The sequence below is a fragment of the Mobula birostris genome, chromosome 2 (genome assembly GCF_030028105.1).
Source record: "Mobula birostris isolate sMobBir1 chromosome 2, sMobBir1.hap1, whole genome shotgun sequence".
NCBI lineage: Eukaryota > Metazoa > Chordata > Chondrichthyes > Myliobatiformes > Myliobatidae > Mobula > Mobula birostris.
In genome coordinates this window covers 147,337,408-147,358,936 of record NC_092371.1, presented here as the reverse complement: position 1 = coordinate 147,358,936, position 21,529 = coordinate 147,337,408, and the positions used below count along the sequence as shown (strand labels likewise).

General features: G+C 41.5%; 2 protein-coding genes across 3 annotated transcripts in view; one reads left to right on the top strand and one right to left on the bottom strand.

The window, feature by feature from the left end:
* lca5 (lebercilin LCA5) overlaps window positions 1-2,925 on the bottom strand; it is a 100,455-nt gene extending 97,530 nt beyond the window's left edge. For both annotated transcript variants that reach the window (XM_072250170.1, XM_072250175.1), the window contains exon 1: window positions 2,649-2,925. The gene's annotated coding sequence lies outside the window, so the exon portion shown is untranslated. The remainder of the gene's footprint in view (window positions 1-2,648) is intronic.
* An 8,025-nt stretch (window positions 2,926-10,950) lies between these two features.
* sh3bgrl2 (SH3 domain binding glutamate-rich protein like 2) overlaps window positions 10,951-21,529 on the top strand; it is an 83,550-nt gene continuing 72,971 nt past the window's right edge. The window contains exon 1 of the mRNA XM_072250187.1: window positions 10,951-11,016. Coding sequence (XP_072106288.1) covers window positions 10,972-11,016 — 45 coding nt within the window. The 5' untranslated portion in view covers window positions 10,951-10,971. The remainder of the gene's footprint in view (window positions 11,017-21,529) is intronic.

The following is a 21,529-nucleotide window of genomic DNA, read 5'->3' as shown; positions in this document are numbered from 1 at the left end:
AAGATGCCAGAAAAGCCTGGGAGAGAAAATGCAACAATTTCATTACTTCAACGTTAGGAACTATGAAGAATTTGAAGGTATCAATAATCATCTTGAATGTTACAATGAAAATGAAGATTTGGATGATGCAATCATCGAAAGCATTATATGAAGGCGGCCCATTATCTGCTGTAGGTATCTGCACTGATGTTGTTCATTTACCCTCAATCAAAAGAACACAGCTAGCTCACACTGGAAGAATCCATTTATTGATAACTGTTAAGAACTAATACACAGTGTTATAGTACTCTAGTAGTATTTCAATTTGTTCTACATTTTATTTAAATACATAATTTGTTATTCAGACAGTTGCTTGTCTTTTGGTATACCTTTTTAATTATTCCCATTAACCTCTGGCAAATTGAGTCAAAATGTTCTGGTCCCAATTAACTAAAATCCACTGTATTAAATTATTTCTCTACTACTCCAGAGTTTACAGTAGTGGTTCCAGCTAACTCGCTACAAAGCAATTCTGCCACTTGTAATCACAAACACAAGAGATTCTGCAGGTGCTGTAAATCTAGAGCAACACACACAAAATGCTGGAGGAACTCAGCAGGTCAGGCAGCACCTATGGAGGGGAATAAACAGTTGACGTTTCTGGCTGAGACCCTTCATCAGAACTGGAAAGGAAATGACTACAAACCAGAACTCCCTTCTTTCATTGCCACATGAAAGTCTTCAATCACAGCACCTAATATACTCCTGCATAAGTTTGGTATAAGCAACACTTACGGCCTCAGTTTCATTGTCATCAACATAGTTAGATAAACAAATGTAATAAATTGTGTAATTTAAACCACTGCAATGACTTACCAATAATACTGTTACGCTCAAAATAATTTTGACATCCAGTGTAACTTAAAACAGTTGATTAACAACTATCTCAAAATCTGTGGGCATCGTCACTCTTAAGTGCTATGGAATATCAGTAACAACATAACAGCAATAAGCAGTAAGCAGGTAGGAAGGGCCAGCTAAGTTAGTGGCAAAAGGGACATGGGCTGGAGGGAAAGAAATATTGTGGCCAAGTATGAATCTGTATGTGCTTCTGGGAAACCATTTATGCCCATTTGTCACTGTACTGGGGCTCTAATTCATTGACATAAAATAGCATAGGTATTGGAAGCCAATGTTTTAATGTTATGTATTAGATACATTTTAAATTTCTTGTTACCAAGTACACAGTAGTTTTAGAGATAGCACTGCTGGGTTATGCATCTTCAAACAACAATTGAGTGAGAGGTTTAGTTGGGTTTCAGCTTTCCAATCCATATTTTAATCAGCAGAAACAAAAATGCTGGTTTTCCAGTATGACAATTGTTAAGCAGAGTTGGATGGATTATAGTTTTGTTTATTGACTAGTGTGTTATGGGTGTGGCAATGGATTAAAAACTGTATTTGCCAATCACATCTAGGTTTAAATAGTTAGCAATTCTCTTGCAACCTTACACATGCATATGATCTTGGAAAGAGCATGTATAGAACCTAAAAAGTTAATACCTTTGAGGATATTTTGTCAGACAAACAACAGTTGTTTCAACTGTCACAGATCTCAATAAACTAAAAGAAATATTGTAGCCAAATATGATGCTGTAAATAAAGTCAAAGAAATAGTCAAATCATTAATCATATATTATGGCTGCAGAGGATTTGCACAGACATGTTTGATCAAAGGATCGTATACTTCATTAAATAATGTTGAGTAATTAGTGATCTAATCCCAAAATAGTTTATTTTAATTGAATATAAAACCTAAACATTACATAGAAGTCATGTCTTTATTTAAAATCTGTAGTGCATTAATGCATCAGGGAGAAATATATTTGCTGACAAGGGTACAAAGAAGTTAATTATCCAAACTAAATCAAATTACCGATGTAATATTATGCATACATAACCAGATGAAACGATGCTTAATATTATGCATGTTCAAAATTGACAGCAGCACTTACAATTGTTTTTGAATGTCATTAATACCTACATATTAATGTTAAATTCTACTTGTTTCTTCCAGTATCCTCTGACGAAGATAGCAGTTCATGCAAGAATATGCGTTACCGCCTCTCTGCGGTACTTAAGAAATAGACTGAAAAAAATCAGCTTATTGCCATGGTTTATACGCAAAAAAAGTTCTAGTTGTATTCATAAATACAAGTAGTGTTCCACAATTTTCATATAGAAACAAGGATAATTTTAGTCGTTCACTGTATAAATTTCATATTTGTGTTCTAGCAACATTTTTGTGGCCCATCGATAAACTCACTTGCCTGGGAGTTTGGATTTGTCGCGCGAGTTGATCAGCCCCAGATTTGTAGGCACTTTCGACTTTGCGAGAAAGAAATACATTAGAAATATGTATTCCAAGGTTCGCTCGGACAACTAACAAGAAACTAAGTCTCAACACCGAAAGTAATCGAGGGTGTCACAACCGCAAAGTAATCGGCAAACTGCACCCCCAGCCGCCCCTGTTCTACAGAATCTCAGCCACAAGTTGGCCGGTTCCTTTTCGGTAGTGGAGCGGCTGTGGAAGGGGCTGGCTGGCACAGTACACAACCACAGGCCCAGTTCGGCCAAGGCGCGGCCTGCCGTCAACCCACCCGACTCACCTCCGACCTCGGCCGCCAGCCCCAGGGGGGCCGGGGCTGAAAGGCAATGTCTGGTCGAGTTGGCAGGGTCCGTTTGCTTGGCGTGTCCTGCCTCGCTCCTTGGGCCCCGCTTCCGGCTAGGGCAACTCCTGGCGACCCGCACCCCAGCCGTCGCTGCCGGTTGATGTCGCGAAACCGCGCTCTCCACACTGTCGATGGCCCGAACGCTCGGCCGTTGCTATTAGTGACCCGCAATCTCCTTCATACACCCTGTTGCTGCCGACAACACTCACGCTCTCCGTCGGTTGGTGCGATAGAACCACGTGTCGCAGTTGCTCGTTCCGCCCATTTTCTGTTGCCATTGGTGACCCGCTAGCCGCACGTTCCGCCTACCTCGCGGGTAATATTTACATCGGGAACACAGAGCGGGCCACAGCCAACCATGCTCACTTGCAACCTAAGGTAAAATTCGTGCAGAAAGTGCTGGAATAGCTGTACTAACCAGCATCTTATGAGGAGCGCTGGAGTTTGGTGTGTTATAGAGTCATACAGTGCAGACACAGAACCTTTGGCCCACCGTGGCCATGCCAGTCACCATCACTGCTAATTCAACCTCCTGCAATCGGTCCATAGCCTTCTATAACCCAGGGGATTTCAGATGTTCAACTGAATGTTTACATGTTGTGAGACTTCCTGCCAACGCAACACTAATTCTGTTCCTATGTCTTACGGTCTAAATATTACACGCAATTTGATGTATTTTTATGTAAAATGTTGGATTTTACTCAAATTCCGTTGTAATTGGGGACATCTAAAAATGAAAAAGAAGGAAGCTGGAAATCTGAAAAGCAGACGGCTAACGCTGAAAACAGCAGATGGGGCAACGTTAGTGGAAAGAGGTACAACAACTGATGTTTCAGATGAAAGGCTCTTCATTATAACTGCTTCAGAATTTATGAAATATAGTGGTGGTCAAGTGGTAGGAACCAAAGCAGGCAACAGTTTAACAAAGCTACATCAAGTGTTGATAACAGGAATTCTGCAGATGCTGGAAATTCAAGCAACACACATCAAAGTTGCTGGTGAACACAGCAGGCCAGGCAGCATCTCTAGGAAGCGGTACAGTCGACGTTTCAGGCTGACACCCTTCGTCGGGACTAACTAAAAGAAGAGCTAGTAAGAGATTTGAAAGTGGGAGGGGGAGGGGGAGGGGGAGATCCAAAATGATAGGAGAAGACAGGAGGGGGAGGGATGGAGCCAAGAGCTGGACAGGTGATAAGCAAAAGGGATATGAGAGGATCATGGGATGGGAGGTCCTGGGAGAAAGAAAAGCGGCGGGGGGTAACCCAGAGGATGGGCAAGGGGTATAGTCAGAGGGACAGAGGGAGAAAAAGGAGAGTGAGAGAAAGAATGTGTGTATAAAAATAAATAACGGATGGGGTACGAGGGGGAGGTGGGGCATTAGCGGAAGTTCGAGAAGTCAATGTTCGTGCCATCAGGTTGGAGGCTACCCAGACGGAATATAAGGTGTTGTTCCTCAACCTGAGAGTGGCTTCATCTTTAGAGTAGAGGAGGCCGTGGATAGACATGTCAGAATGGGAATGGGATGTGCAATTAAAACGTATGGCCACTGGGAGATCCTGCTTTCTCTGGCGGACAGAGCGTAAGTGTTCAACAAAGCGGTCTCCCAGTCTGCGTCAGGTCTCGCTGAACACCTACGCTCTGTCCGCCAGAGAAAGCAGGATCTCCCAACGGCCACACATTTTAATTCCACGTCCCATTCCCATTCTGACATGTCTATCCACAGCCTCCTCTAACGATGAAGCCACACTCAGGTTGGAGGAACAACACCTTATATTCCGTCTGGGTAGCCTCCAACCTGATGGCATGAACATTGACTTCTTAAACTTCCGCTAATGCCCCACCTCCCCCTCGTACCCCATCCGTTATTTATATATACACACACATTCTTTTTCTCCCTCTGTCACTCTCACTATACCCCTTGCCCATCCTCTGGGCTTCCCCCCCCCTCCTCCCTAGGCCTCCCATCCCATGATCCTCTCATATCCCTTTTGCCAATCACCTGTCCAGCTGTTGGCTCCAACCCTCCCCCTCCTGTCTTCTCCTATCATTTTGGATCTCCTCCCCTCCCACTTTCAAATTTCTTACTGGCTCTTACTTCAGTTAGTCCTGATGAAGGGTCTCGGCCTGAAACGTCGACTGTACCTCTTCCTAGAGATGCTGCTTGGCCTGCTGCGTTCACCAGCAACTTTCATGTGTGTTGCATCAAGTGTGGATGCTTCCTGCATACCAAAGGCCCTTTGGCCAACCAGGAATGGATACTTGCCTCAGTATTTACTAGTGAGTGGGACCTTGAGGCAAGTGTGGATGCTTCCTGCATACCAAAGGCCCTTTGGCCAACCAGGAATGGATACTTGCCTCAGTATTTACTAGTGAGTGGGACCTTGACAAATGTAGAACAGGCTGATATGCTGGAACATGTTGATGTTAGGAAAAAGAATGTGCTGGATCTTTTGAAAAATATTGGGATAGATAGGTTTCCGCAGCCAGCAGGGATATACCGCAGGTTAGTACAAGAATCGAGGGAAAAATTGCTGCAACTTTTGGTGGTGGTATTTGCATCCTTGCTGGTCACAGAAATAGTACCAGCAGATTGGACTATGGCAAATGTTATTCTTTTGTTCAAGAAAGATAATAGGGATAACCATGGGAAATGTAGACCATTGAGTCTTATGTCAGTGGTGAACAAACTATTGGAGAGAATTCTTAGAGAGAGGATTTACAAGCATTTGGAGAAGATTAGTCTGATTAGGGATAGTTGTAACTTTATGAGGGGCAGCCTGATTGAAATCTTTGATGAATTGACAGAAAAAAAAATGACAAAGGCAGAGGTGTGTGGTGTGACAAGCCTATCTTCATGACGGACTTATCAGAAAGCCCAGGGACATGTATACAGGGAAATCTGGCTGTGTGGATTCAGAATTAGTTTGACCACAGAGGCAGTGGGTGGTAGCAGGTGGAACATATTCTGTCCTGAGGTCCAGCCCCTGGCCTTCGCACATGGCTCAGCTACGAAACCCGGTGGAACTGTTTTTACTGACAGGAGAAGGGGCAAAGATGAATTACTGGCACTTTAAAATCAGTCTGTTTTGGGCAAGTGGGTCTCTTCTGCTGTGGTTGGCAGCTCATCTAGGAGAAGAAAACTCTCATCTCAAACCTTGCAGTTATACCTACTCATGGGGAAGGCTTCGGAAATAAACCTTGTGGAACAATTGAAACTGGAGTCCCTAAGAGTTCAACACTGATGGGCAACTCCTGTGACAACACTGATGCCAAACTGTATCAGTTTCTGCTGTTCCTTTGGATTCATCAGCTATATGGAGAGGGGGAGCCTGCTGCATGGGCAACAACTTGCTCTCCATATTGTATTGCCCTGGCTTGTATATATGTTGAAAGCTAGGACACAATATCCATGGTTGACCCCAACCAATGCAAGGCATCAGAGGCCTTGCACCTTACAATCTCTCTGTACATTATTGCTGGAAAGGGTCATCTCACTTCCTGTATACATTCCCTTTACATTTAACCTTCCAACATGCAACCTCCATCTGCTATTTCTCCTCCCATAATTCCTGCAGACTTATATCCTACTGTATTCTTTGACACACTTCCTCACTATCCAGATAGGCAGTTGTGAAGAGGTAAAAGGCCAGAGGGGGGAATAGAAGATGAGGGGAGGGGAAGGTAATTTTTTTTTTTAACCAGAAGGAGAAATCAATACTCATGTTATCATGATATGTCTATCCACGGCCTCCTCTACTGTCAAGATGAAGCTGCACTGAGGTTGGAGGAACAACACCTTATATTCCGTCTGGGTAGCCTCCAACCTGATGGCATGAACATTGACTTCTCTAACTTCTGTTAATGCCCCACCTCCCCTTTGTACCCCATCCCTTATTTATTTATTTATCTATCTATTCTCTCTTTCTCCCTCTGTCCCTCTCACTATAACTCCTTGCCCATCCTCTGGGCTCCCCCCCACCTTTCTTTCTCCTTAGGCCTCTCGTCCCATAATCCTCTCCCTTCTCCGGCTCTGTATCCCTTTTGCCAATCAACTTTCCAGCTCTTACCTCCATCCCTCCCCCTCCTGTCTTCTCCAATCATTTCGGATCTCACCCTCCCACTTTCAAATCTCTTACTATCTCTTCTTTCAGTCAGTCCTGATGAAGGGCCTCGACCCGAAGTGTCGACTGTACCTCTTCCTAGAGATACTGCCTAGTCTGCTGCGTTCACCAGCACTTTTTGTGTGTGTTGCTTGAATTTCCAGCATCTGCAGATTTGCTCGTGTTCATGTTATCACATTAGAGGCTACTCAGATGAAATACAAGATGTTGCTCCTCCAGCCTGAGGGTGGCCTCTTTGTGGCACAAGAGAAGGCTATGGACTGACATAACAGAATGGGAATGGGAATCAAAATTAAAATGTTTGGCCACTGAGAAGTCCTGATTTTGGCAGATGGAGCACAGGTGCTCGGTGAAGCAGTCCCCCAAATTATGGCAGGTCTCACCAGTGTAGAGGAAGCTGCATCGGGAGCACCAGACACAATAGAGAACCCCATCAAATTCACAGGTAAAGTGTTGCCACACCTGGAAGGAATGTTTGGGGCCCTGAATGGAGGTGACAGAGAAGGTGAGTGGACAGCAGTAGCACTTTGGCCATTCGCTGGGTTAAGTGCCAGGAGGGCGATTCGTGGGGAGGGCTGAAATTCCCTTCCCCAGAGTCTCCTCCTCTATCGCTTTCTCCTATGGTCCACTCTCCACTCCAGTCAGATTCCTTTCTCTCCAGCCCTTTACCTTTCCTACCCACCTGGCTTCACCTATCACCTAGCTGTCCTCCTTTCCCTCCCCATACCTTTCCAGTCCTGAAGAAGGGTCTTGGCCAAAAACATCAACAGATTATTCATTTTCACAGATGCTGCCTGACCTGCTGCATTCCTCCAGCATTTCATGTGTGTTGCTCCACCAATTTTTTGTGTTTAATTGTTATGTTGCATAGACAACCCTGTTTATACAGATTATAGAAAAATTCTTTGGTAAAAATGCTTTCATCAACTTTTACTGCAGACAATATATAAACTTGGTTGCACCTGGTTCACATCCTCTGCTTATTGTAAATTGCCCTCCTTGCAAGATTACTGTTTTAATGTATTCACAGGATGTCAGCATCACTGACAAGGCCAACATTTACTGCTCTTCCTTCATTTTGTCATTAGAGGCAAATTTGGTGACATTTTAAGCATATAGAATAAATTAGGCAGGCAATGGCAAATTCTCTTTCTTAAAGGACATCAGAGGATGATTTTGTTTTTCACAAAAACCCAGCAATTTCACAGTCACTGTTGCTGTTAATAACATTTTATTTCAGATGTATTTAATTACTGTACCTAAACGTAAGATTACTTGTTCTATACTTGAATGACCTTCTAGCCAAATGGAGGATCCTGTTACCCTCCCCCACTCATTCAGGTAGTTAAAAATGATGGGCTCAAATGAAAATTCTCATTTTCTTTCTCTCTTCTTTCCACTTCACGCTGCAGGATAGCTTTGTTCCCAGACCTTTTCATGTTGTGAGCAGGCTACATTCTGTCTTCTACACTGTAAAGCTGGGGCCTTTTACAGTTTTACTGACACCAATCAAATTTCGCTAATAAATTAAAGAAATGCAAAATGGGTGTACACCATGAAAGAGTTGTGATATTAAAAAATTAGCATTGGTAAATTAAATCTCATAAAAACTGAAAAAAGGAACACCAGTTTCTCTGTGGAACAATAAGTTACACTATTGGCTTTTGATGTTTCTGACTTATTAAGGAAATTTCTCCATGATGTTTCTCCTCTCTGTCTCTGCAGATTTTCAAGTCCCATAAGGCACCACTAAAGTAGAGGTTCTACAAGCCCTGTCACTCGATCTACCCCGAATAAGTCACCTTGCCAGTTTGCCTTGAGGTATTAAACTCTGAAATTTCCTCCCTGGACCTATTCACCACTCTACATACCTTTTCTTAAAGATCTTTCATATTTGTTTCTTTTATCAAGTTCTATCAATTGCCAATAAGGTGGCGATCACAGCACCACCCATGGGCACATAAAGGTTAACAATTCAATAGTTCTGATGCAGATGAAACTTGATGCAGCAGTTTTCAATGGATTTTGAAACGATAAAGGCCACATAACATTACAATATAAAATAGGTTTCATTATGTCTTTGGTGTTGGAACAGATTTGTAAAGGATATATTTTGAATGGAAAAATCAAGGGAAGTACATACTAAGTGGTGCATAAGAACACGGAGGAAAACAAGGTGTGTAAATTTACATTTAATTAACTGAAAATGCATATTAGTTCATTTAACATCTATATTTAACATCAATTAAATGCACATGAACACACATTAATTAATATATTGATTAATTTAATTATTCCATTTAACATTACTACAATGCCCTTCCCTATCGCCTGGCATGTTCCCCCACCAACCTATGAGGTGAAACACTTGTTTCTTCACCTCCTATCTCAGCACCATCTAGTGACTTAAACAAGTTCTTCTGAGTGAGGCAGATCTCTCCTGCTCCTCTTCCTACCTCAATGACTGTATTCTGTGTTCACAGTGGGGCTTCCCTCCACACTGAAGAAACCAGTTGTAGACTAGGTAACCATTTTGTGGAGAACCTGCAACCTCTCTTCCATTTTGCATGTCATTTCAACTCTCCTTTCCTTTCTGTCCTTGACCTTCCCCATTACTATGGGGAGACCAAACACAAAATGGAAGAACAATTTCTCATATTCCACTTGGGAAGCTTAAAATCCAATGATATGGACATTTAATTTAACAATTACAAGTAACTTTGCATCTGTTGTTCTCCTGCACACACCCTCTTATATCCATCCAGTTTTTGTCTATCTTTTATCACCTTTCTCTCCCTTGCCTTGTTCCATCTACCCATCATTTGGTTCTACTGATCACCTATTAGCTTCGTCCCACCCTTCCCTTGTACTGCTATATGTAGAGACAAAAACAGATTGCTGTTTGATGGAGGTGGCTTGACCTGAAATGAATACTTACCCTTTCTTTCCATAAATGCTACCCAGCTTGCTGAGTTCCTCCAGCACTGTGTGTGTTGCTATAAAGTGGCTGCCTTTCCCTTCACATTTGGTTTAGGATCTTGTCCTACATTGCTAACTATTACTTTGCTTTGCTTTTATTTACTTAGATTCTGACTGACCTGCTGAGTTTAGCCGTTTTTATTTATTTCGGATTACAACGTGCACTCTCATCTCAGTACTAAAGTAGATCTCATTCCATCAAAAAGCTGTTGACACTATGAACAAACATCTCAAATTTTGGAGTTGTAGATTTCAGTTAGCATTGTGGACCAAAGTGAATAAAATAGGTCGAAGTACTGTAGATAAAAGAAGTTGAGACATAAATCACCGATTTGACGGTAGAAAGTGTTTGAAGGACTGAATAATCTAGCCGATCCGTCAGGTTGAGCTATGAAGTTAAATGTCCGTGGTGCAGGTATATACTGTAAACCAAATGTTCCATAGCAATTCGAAATCATAACTGTCTTCATTATTTATTTTTCATTCACGTGTTCACAATGGCTTTTTGAACGATTCGCATTAAATTTTCAATTCGGAACTCGGACTTTCCGTGATGAAACTCACTGATCTTGACAACAGGTGGCTCCGCCCCTCTTCCTCTGAATTAAGGCTGAATGGGTCCCTACCCTTGGGATACTTAATCTATTAATGCGGTGCCAGAATTCATTATATGTCGTTCAGCTGAAATATTAACTTTACATGGTCTCTCCCAAAAGCTGTCTAACCTTCCGTGTATTTCCAGCATTCTCTGTTTATATCTTAAGTGTAGAAAGCCCTCTCCGCAACTGTCACTGCTGCAGAAGGGAGCTGTGCGCGGTGAGCTGCATGCGCGGAAATGTAGTCCATTTTAATGCGTCCATTTCTAAAAGGGGGGGAACAAAGACTTCATTGCCCAGCATCCAGTGCGCGGCCGAGAAGCTTAGGACCAGGAATAGCTGTGAATTAGGTAAAACGCTGCAATCCCTTGAAGAGTGGCGGAGGTGTGCGCTGTACGGAGATTGGAAAAGTGCATGTCTCTGTTTACTGGCTTCCCACTCCATGCATTCGTAGGTAGCAGCTGCATAGTTTAGACAGCGATTAGATTCTAGGCGTTAAACCTATTTTAGAGACGGATTTATTTATTTCCTTAATCGGCGGATTTTCTTTCTGGATTTGAGAAGATGGTTATTCGTGTGTTCGTCGCCTCCTCTTCTGCCTCTATTGCGGTGAGTAGGAAACCAGCAGCGGTATCGGCTGGTTTACGTTGTGGAAGGTTACCATCGTGTTTCTACTGCAGCTCTGCGTCTCTTCAGCAACCAGAGTAAACAATATTATACCTGGGATTCGGACATCCGTTTCAATGGAATTGGTACACAAACGTGTAAAAAAAACATTAATTTCCTGGCGTCAGTAGTGTATCATAATTTGACCTATTTCCAATATAATGCTTTTCCATTTTACTACTTTGGAACCTTGCTGTTGTATGTGACAGAAACAAGGGAATTGCGTTTTCATTCATACGCGGCAAAACTTTGTTAAGACATTGCCAGTTGTTTCGGATCGTTTGCTAGATTTGCTCTGGATCGATTTCTAGGTTTCCACTGAAATGAGTTACTGGGTGATTATTTTTTAAGTATATGTGCTCCTGCCCGCGCATCCTCTCCATGTTCTCTCGCCTCCCCGAATTTAACTGAACGAGGCGGAGGGTGGATTTGTTTGTTTTTCTTCTAAATGAAATCCTTTAGGAAGTGCGCGATGCGTGAACGGTGTAGAGATTTTCTCTGCCATGCAAACTCTTCTTATTTGTTCTGGAGAAATTTGTCCTGTATTTATGTATTTCTTTTTTTAAAAAGAAGGGGGACGCACTCTTAATAGTCTTTAGCGAAACTGAGGATAGAGCCCCATCTCAACTAATGGCGCACTCCAATGTACATTGTTTCTGACTCATGGCAATAAACTTTATAACTTTATTCCAAAGGTGAAGGACTCCAGTCTTATACGGAATGAATTGTTCAATATATATTTCCACGATTATTTGTTCATTTTATTGCAGTATTTGATTTTATTACAATGTGGCAAATAAAGCTGATGACTCTGGTTATTTTTCATTGTTTTAAGTTATTTCTTACTGAAATGAGATATTTTGCTTGCATGGTACAGATAAGATTTATGTCAATAGCGTTCTCTTTCTAAGCCTTAATACTAGAATAGTTAAAATTTATAATATCCGCGTACTTCATACAAATACTGTAACTTCGGTACTGTTCTGTCACATTGAACATGTTATGAATTGTTAAAAAATGCATTCACTAATTCTGTAAGTAGTATCTGGTGTTTTGGGGGAGTCTGCATTTTGGAGATAAATACTGATGTGTTTGCAAGTGTTATCGCACTGCTTCATAATATTTTTAACTGCAACTTTTTTTGCAGAGGACCTGCCCAAGAATTTAAATCTGAGCACTTTTGGATGGGCATATGCAGACTGTGTGCATTCCTGTATATCTCTAATGTGCTTACTTGTATTTGAAATGAGTCTGTACCCTTGTTGACTACTCCCTTCTTGCATTTTAGCATTTATGTTGACAAATGGTCTTTAACCACATTTAAGATAGACAAACTATTAAAAGGAAATTGGAATTATAAATATTTATAGAACTAAAGTGAGCTACTTAACCCATTATGTCCTTGCCAAATCCCACAGGAGGTTATGGCACTTTTATGCTCCCAATATTCTTTTAAAATCCATTGAGAGATTTTATCTCTATTGCCCTGTGAGGCACTCTTTTTAAGATCTACATCTGCAAGTCCCACTAATTCTTCCAATCAATTAACTTAACTTTACATCTCATAGTTACCAACTCTCCTTAGGGAATTGTGTCCTTCCATTGACATTGGATATTAATGCACTGAAAAGAGCATCTATGTCTATGCTGGACAAAAAGTATCAGGAGTTGGATCTCAGTTAATAATCCAAAATTCTCCCCTGAACTATCTATAGTACTGTCATGTTCCCCTGTAATGTTTAATACAGAGACATATTTAGTCCTGGAGGTGTGATTTTAATTGGTGTATTCAACAGCTTCATTGTGACCTCCCTGTGTTTCAGTTGTTAAGGGGAAGTGTGGTCGTCCAGGTATTTTGTAAATGTGTTGGGAATATCGGCCTCCACAATCCTTTCTGGCAATGAGTTTTGGATTCCCGTTGCTCTTAAATCCACTCCCTCAATTCCTTTCTTTTTTCTTTTAGTTAAACTGATATCCTTGAGCTCCTGCCCTCTCTGCTAAGGTGAACACATCCTCTGTAGCACTCTGTGTGGATGTCATATTTTATGTACCCAAAATAAATCTCTCCTTGGTTATCATTGTACCAAAGAGAGTATTCCCAGTTTAGCCACTTTCTCCTCTTAACCAAAATTTTCCAGCCTTGGCAATATGTTTAGACTTGGCAACATGTGGCAGTCGTGCATGCAGCCTGGTACAGCCGTTCAGATCTATTCTTACTTTTTAATTTACGTTATTTCTTGTATTTTTTTTCTCACGGTAACATGTCGAAGCTGCACCCTCTCTAACATGCTGGTAGAGAGAGTTTTATTTGGGTTTTCTTTAGTGCTGGAAATGGTTACATCCCGACACGCGGGACAGAAGCAAGGTCGCATTGTGTATTCCATGGACCAGCAAAGACCGGCCGGCTTAGTGAACAGAGCGGTGGACACCCCTGCTGAAATCCGGAGGAAAACACACAGAAGGGGATCACAAAGCTGAGGAAGGAGGACCGGGTCGAGACAACAGAGACTTTTGAAGAAGAGGAGTTTGGTGGGTAATACCGTTCCGGCTGACCGGCAGTGCATTGGGAGCGGTAAGCGTAAAGGAGTTGGGTGCTTACTGTTCTGGCTAACAACGGATGGTGCAATCTGGGGTATATTACGATCGAGGAACATGTTTGCAGACTGGATATTGAACTTTTTTACTGTTGGACTTGGCCACATTCCACCGTGATACACTTGGCGGCACGGGAGGTCATTCCTGCCTGTGGCCATCGAACGTGCAGCTCCTCCCGTGGAGGGTCAGACACCCTGAGCCAATAGACTGGTCCTGGACTTATTTTCCATTTAGCATAGTTTGCATTTTGGTGTTTGATTGTTGGGGTTTTCTTGTATTGCTATATGTACGCTCTATTCTTGGTTGGTGCGGCTGTAACGAAACCAAATTTCCCTTGGGATTAATAAAGTATATCTATCTATCTATCTATCTATCTATATGTTTCAGGAAGGACAGGGAGGGAGGCAAAAGAGGTGGGGGCATGGCACTGTTGATCAGGAGGAGGACATGGAGGGATTGTCTACAGAGCCTTTGTGGGTGGAAGTTAGGAACAGGATGGGGTCAGTAACTCTACTGGGTGTTTTTTTTGTAAACCACCCAATAGTAACAGGGACATTGAGGAGCAGATAGGGAGACAGATTCTGGAAAGGTGCAATAATAACAGGGTTGTCATGGTGGGAGATTTTAATTTCCCAAATATCAATTGGCATGTCCCTAGTAGAGTGAGCTGCCAGGGGAAGTAGTTGAGGCAGGTACAATAACAACATTTAAAAGACATTTTGGATAAGTACATAGATAGGAAGGGCTTTGAGGGATATGGGCAAATGGTACTAGCACCATGATCGACAGGATGAGTTGGACTGGAGAGCTTATTTCCATGCTGTAGTATTCTGATATGGGACCCAGCACTATGGCCTGGAGTTTTATAGAGTTCAAGTATGACCTACCTGTTAGTCAAAAAGGCAATTACCCTGTATGCTGTGTTAGCTGCCTTGCATACTGTACTTGTTCTGAAACCTGCAGGAGCATGTATTCCTTCTCTGTATTTTCACTGAGACCTCAGCACAGCAAGTATCTGGTGATGTATGTTTGTTTTCAAGGTCACTCCAATATAACTTTTTTTTGTAGATACTTAACATTTTTAACAGAGCATTCAAACTTTTGTAGTAGGTTCAATATATTTCAATGTGTCTCAGCAGGTGTCATTCAGAGTACGATGGATTTTAAAGCATGTGGGACTGTGTTATTGCTGTGAGGAGTTCAGAGGGAAGGCACTGCAAAACTAATGCTTAGCTATGAGCATGTAAATAAAGGTTTTAGCCTTGACAAGGGTGAGGCTAGGATAAAAGCAAGCAGAGTAGTTCAGTGAGTCAGCATGCTGACATTTCACCACTGTGACAGACCTTTAATCAAAAATATGTGCATTATATTTTCTGGCAGTTAAGTGTTTTATATTTGGATATTGATACCACAGGGTGAAAGCATAAAATAGGTCCTTAGTTTGACATTCACTGTAATTCCTGACGCAGTCTTATTGTGGATGAATTATGATTAGTGTTGTTGCTGATTCAGAAAGATGCTGTATTAGATATTGCTGGAGTTTGAATTTGTATGGAAAGGTAGATTTGTATGTTATTTGATACAAGGAAGAAGAATAGTCAATTACCCAGCAAGATTATGCATTTGAATGCAAAATTAGACATGGCATATATAATATGCAAAATTCTATAGCGGCAATATACCAAATACGTAATTCATCACTTCTGGGTAAGTGATGGATGTGCCCTTTCCTGCGGTTATTCCTTGACTGCATGCCAGAATATTTAATAGCTTAAAACAGCATAAAAATGAAGGGAAATTGTTTCTTGCACCGCCATTCTTTTAAATCAAATCTGATTTTTTTTTTGTGTGTTGATGTAACCTATAGAATGATCTGGAACCTAATTTAATAAATTACTCAGTCATACAATAGCAGCTTGCATTTGAAGACGACTACTGTAAACTATTCTAAGCACTTCACAAAAATGGCGCGGAACAAAATCTGACATGCGCCACAGCAGGAGAAGCCACTCACATTATGACTTTTTTAAAACAAAAAGTCAGCCTTAAAGGATTAGAGACTACTTTGGCAGCTGATATGCCGGGCAATGGTGAAATAATTTCTGATGTTACTGAATGATATGCTGCTGGCGCAATCCCTATTTCAAAAATAGGACATAATTTCAAAACAAATATTGTATCAGCTGTTAAGAACATCCCTGAAAATTGCTGAAGATACAGTGACCAGACTAGGCAGTGTATGTGAAGAAAAAAGCACCAACATCTCACATTGATAGATGTGAGGTCACATGACCATTTCCCGTTCTCTAGCAATTATTCTGTTCACCTTTTATTACAACCAGAGCTTTCATAGAGATTCTGAAGTGTGCTGGTCAAGTCTGTTATTATCAAGTCCATCAGTGTATAATCGGAAAGTTGCCAGCAATATCTCAACCTCACGATGACGTTAAATACAAATTACAAATTCAGCATGAAAGAAACAGCAGCGCCTCATGTTCCATCTGGGTAGCATCCAACCTGATGAAATGAGCATCGATTTCTCTAACTTCTGGTGATTTTCCCCTTCCCCATTCCGTCGTCTTCCATTCCCCACTCGGATTTTCCTCTTACGTGTTCTCATCTCCTCACCTGCTCTCATCTCCTCACCTGCCTGTCACCTCCCACTAATGCCCTTCCTACTTTCCCTTCTCCCTTGGTGCACTCTCCTCTCAAATCAGATTCCTTCTTATTCAGCCCTTTACATTTTCCATCTAGTACCTTGCAGCTTCTCACTTCATTCCACTCCTTTCCCACCCCCCCACCCGATCTTACCTATCGCCATCTAACCTGTATTCCTTCACCTTCTCCAGCTTCTTATTCTGGCTTCTTCCCCCTTCCTCTCCAGTCCTGAGGAAAGGTCTCAGCCTGAAACACTGTTTATTTCCTTCCATAGATGCTGCCTGACCTGCTGAGTTCCTCTAACATTTTGTGTATGTTACTCAGGATTTCCAGTGTCTGCAGAATCTCTTGTCTTCATGAAGAGAAGTAACACTGCAATGTGCCACAAAGAGAAATGTGATAATGACAAAGAAATTCACGTTTTATTGAAACAACGCACACAAAAAATGCTGGTGGAACGCAGCAGGCCAGGCAGCATCTATAGGAAGAGGTGCAGTTGACGTTTCGGGCCGGGACCCTTTGTCAGGACTACCTGAAAGAAGAGATAGTAAGAGATTTGAAAGGGGGAGGGGGAGATCCAAAATGATAGGAGAAGACAGGAGGGGAGGGGTGGAGCTAACAGCTGGAAAGTTGGTTGGCAAAAGGGATACCAGACTGGAGAAGGGAGAGGATCATGGGATGGGAAGCCTGGGGAGAGAGAGAAGGGGGAAGGGGAGCCTGGAGAGTGGAGAGCAGGCAAGGAGTTAGTGAGAGGGACAGAAGGAGAAAAATGACAGAGGGGAAAAAAAAGGGAGGAAAAATAAAAAATATTTTAAATAAATAATGGATGGGGTGTGAGGCTTCCCGTCCTATGATCTTCTCCCTCCTCCAGTCTGCCAATCCCTCTTGCCAATCAACTTTCCAGCTCTTCGATCCACCCCTCCCCTCCTGTCTTCTCCTATCATTTCAGATCTCCCCCTCTCCCTCCCACTTTCAAATCTCTTACGATCTCTTCTTTCAGTTAGTCCTGACGAAGGGTCCCGGCCCGAAACATCGACTGTACCTCTTCCTATAGGTGCTGCCTGGCCTGCTGCGTTCCACCAGCATTTTTTGTGTGTGTTGCTTGAATTTCCAGCATCTGCAGATTTCCTTGTGTCTCTGTTTTATTGATATTGGTTAAAAGGCTTTTGGCTCAGTGGGAAGAGAGGCCTGGTCTTCTTTGAATTTGTGACTTGGGAACTTTGATAAGTAGTCAGAGTGTACAAGAGAAATAAGTAAATGCTCATTTTGACAACTTATCTGAAAAGGGGTACCTTGATGCTGATTCATACCTGTGAATGTTTCCAGTAGTGGGAGAGTTTAGGACCAGAGGACACAGCCTCAGAATAGAGCCCCTTGAACAGAGTTGAGAAGGAATTTCTTTAGCCAGAACGTGGTGAATCTGTGGAACAAATTGCAGTGGAGGTCAAGTAATTAGGTGCATTAAAAACCGAGGTTGAGAGGTTTTTGATTAGTAAGGGTATCAAAGATTACAAGGAGAAGGCAGGAGAATAGGGTTGTGAGGCATAACAAATTAGCCCTGATTGAATGAATCAGTGGGCTGAATAGTCTAATTCTGCTCCTATGTCTTGTGGCTTTATGGTGTCATGGTCTGCACTGGTTCAATATTGAATTATGCACTCAGATTTCTAGAAAACAGTTTTAGCTCACAGCCTTCTGACCTGCAGCTAAGAATTCTAATGAACCCATTCCTTTTGTAATGGGAAGTACTTGAATATGTAGGAACAGAGGAAATTTAGGCTTGATAAAGCTACTCTGACTTCTGTTATCTTGTTTTTATAAAATACGTGACCTGAAGTTTTGTTACATAACTCTGGTTAATTTTGGTGTTGTAAAATAGCAAGTGTTATCCCTAGAGTGAAACATATTAACATCTATTTCGAGTCAAAGTGCCAGAGAGAGATACAGTGCAGAAGCAGGCCCTTCCTGAGCATCAATTGCCCATTAACATTAGTTCTATATTAATTTAATTCTACTCTTCCCACATTCTCCTTTACTCAGGACCACATGTAGTTATTAATCCATATGTCCTTGTGATTTTGGAGGAAACCAGAGTACCTGGAGAAACAAGTGTGGGCATGGGGACAATGTGCAACTTTCACATAGGCAGCAACCAGGGTTAGGTTTGACCGCTGAGTGACAGTGGCCCTACAATTACAGTATGTTACTGTGCTGTCTCGGCTCCTGATAGCACTTCTGCACTGTGTCACATGGAATGTCATAATTTCCTGTTCATTGCTCATTTAGGACCAGTGCAGGGAACTAGTATTCCTTCTCTAAGGCATATTCTTCCCTTCTCCCATTACACTGCCTCCATGCCATTACCATACTCCCCATGACACAAATCTTCCTAAAAATGTCTCCTGCTTGTGCCACCTTCTGAAGCAAATGCACTGAATTTCATATTTCTCTCAACCTTTTTTAAAAAATAAAATCTTCTTGGGTTTGCTCAGTTTTATTAATCTGTATCTCTGTGGCAGCTGTTTGTTTTCTTTGTAACTATTCTGAAATGCTCTGGGACATTTACTTATTTCACATCCTGAACTATAAAATAGGATTATCTTTTAATATGATATTTCCTAATGATATAATGATAAATTAGCAAATTGCAAAGAGGGTATAAATAACCTGCCACAATCTATTCACACAGTTTATGTGAATGGCCAAGAAGTTGGCAGATCAGATGCAGTGTGGGGAAAATAGGAAATTATTAATTTTGAAAGTAAGAATCAAAAGGCAAATTGCTACTTAAAGGGAGTGGGGCTACAAAGTATCGCAGGACAAAGGACTCTGGATGTCCTGAGCAACACACAGAGAACACTGGAGGAACTCAGCAAGTCAGGCAGCATCTATGGAGGAGAAGGGTCTTGACTGAAAATATCAACTGTTTATTCCCCTCCACAGATTCTGCCTAGCTTGTTGAGTTCCTTCAGCATCTTGTGTGTGCTGCTCAAGATTTCTACCTTCTGCAGAATTTGTGTTTATGACTTAGAAGTTTCAATGCATGAAACACAAAGGATTGGTATTACAGGAACTAAGTGGGAAGGATGATGGAATGTGGCACTTGTTGCAAGGTGCTTGGGTAATCAAGTAGGGAGGTTCTGATGCAATGTTAAGGTTCAGAGGAGGCCATACCTGTATTGCTGCATATGGTTTTGGTCTTCATATTTAAGGAAAAAAAGACTTGCATTACTTGCAGTGCAGACAAAGTTCACCCAGTTGACATGAAGGGACTGCTGTTTAAATGTTGAGGTTCTGCTTAATTGGGTTGGATAGAATGAGAACTAATCTTAGTGAAAAATGCACATTTCTGAGAAGAATTCCTCAGGATGCTTGCAATATCTGGAACTGGGAGTATTTATTCAGAATAAGAAGTCAACTGTTTCAGACACAGGTGAGATGGAATTTTGATTGTGAGCATTGTAATTTTCTGGAATACTCCAGAGACAATAGGAGGCAGAGCCATTGAATATATTTATAGCAGGATTTGATGGATATTTGAACTGCTAGGCAATTAAGAGGTTTAGGGAAAATGCAGGAAGTGGCTATGAGGCAGAGATTGGATCAGCCTTGACAGTGAATGGCAGAAAACAACCTCAGGGGAGGCATTTGGGCTGCGCCTGCTCCTGTTATGTGCATTAACAATATTGATTTTTTTAAGAACCATTTTTTATCTTGACTTGCTTTCTGTGCTTTTTTTTTGCTATGTGAGAAGGATAAGATACATTCTATAGTTAAAATTTTGGTGATAAATGTTCCTGAAATCTTGTTTCCATCACAACTAACAAGACAATAAGCACAGCATTTCACTTTGTAAATGTTTCCATTAGTGTATCTTTCTGTGCATTTACTAAAATCAAAATTGATTTTATTTATTTATTACTTTCCTTGACACAGCATGAACAGAGCCACTTAAAACTCAACTGTGGACCTATTAAAATGTACACTTGTAAATTCAAATAAAAACCCAATGTGAAGTGGTGATATAAGCAAAGGAGAGCTCTGGTTTCCAAGAAACACTTAAAAATAAATAAATAAACAAACAAACAAACAAAGTTAATTGCATGAAAATTCCTGCACTCAGAGGATTTTCATGTAAGTGTTCTGTTTTAGATGGTAGAACTATTAGAATATTGTACAAGAAAATAGGAGGAAGAGTGGCTCACCAGAGTCTTTTAGCCTGTCCTGTCATTCAACATGATCATGATTGTTCTTCCTCAGCCTCGATGTCTCCTCTGTGCCAAATCCTCATGGGCTTCTGTCCCTTCATCTTTCAAAGATATTAGCTATCCCCACTTTAAATACTAGCTTCCAAAATTCTTGGGATGAGAGTTAGAGATTCACTACTCTCTGTGTGAAGAAATTTCTATGTACTTTGGTTTTAAATGAGGCCGGCTGGTGGCATAGTGGCATCAGCGCTAGACCTTGGAGCGAAGGCTCCCAAGTTTGAATCCAGCCGGATCCTTTGCACGTTTTCTATCCGTGCTGGGTTGAGTGTTGAGCTAGCAACTCGGCCTTGTAAAAATAAGAAAGCCTGCTAAAAAAAACCCATCATGACAGCGTCCTGATGACTCCACCCGGAGTTAAGGGCTTTTTTCATTTTAAATGATAGGTCCATTATCTTGAAATTATGTCCCCTAGCAGGGGATTCTCCCACTTGTGTTTTCTCAACCTTTGCCCTGTTAAGTATCCTTGGGTGTTTTATACATTTCAATATGATCACCCCTTCAATTTTTAAACAGGAAAGAATTCAGATCCAACCTGTTCAGCCTCTCTTAAAACAATAGTTTTCTCGTCCCAGGAAATGCCCTGGTGAATCTCTTTTGTACTACCTCCAGTGTTACTGGTAAGGGGATCAAAGTTTGTGCAGTACTTTCAGAGGTGGACTTGCCAGTACTCTGTACAATTGTAACAAATCTTCTCTACTTGACAAAATGGCACTTCCCCCGATAACTGATTGCCGCGCCTACCTGCTGACCTTCTGTGATTTATACACAAGAACACCTTCACTCATTTGTAAATTCCATTTACGATTCCTCTTACCCTGCGCTTTTTTTTTTTAAGTTTTGCCCACATTTAATCTACCCAATGTCCTGAGCAGAGTAACAACGTCCTTGTCATAATTTGCCCTTCTATTTTTGTGACATCAGCAAACCTGGATATT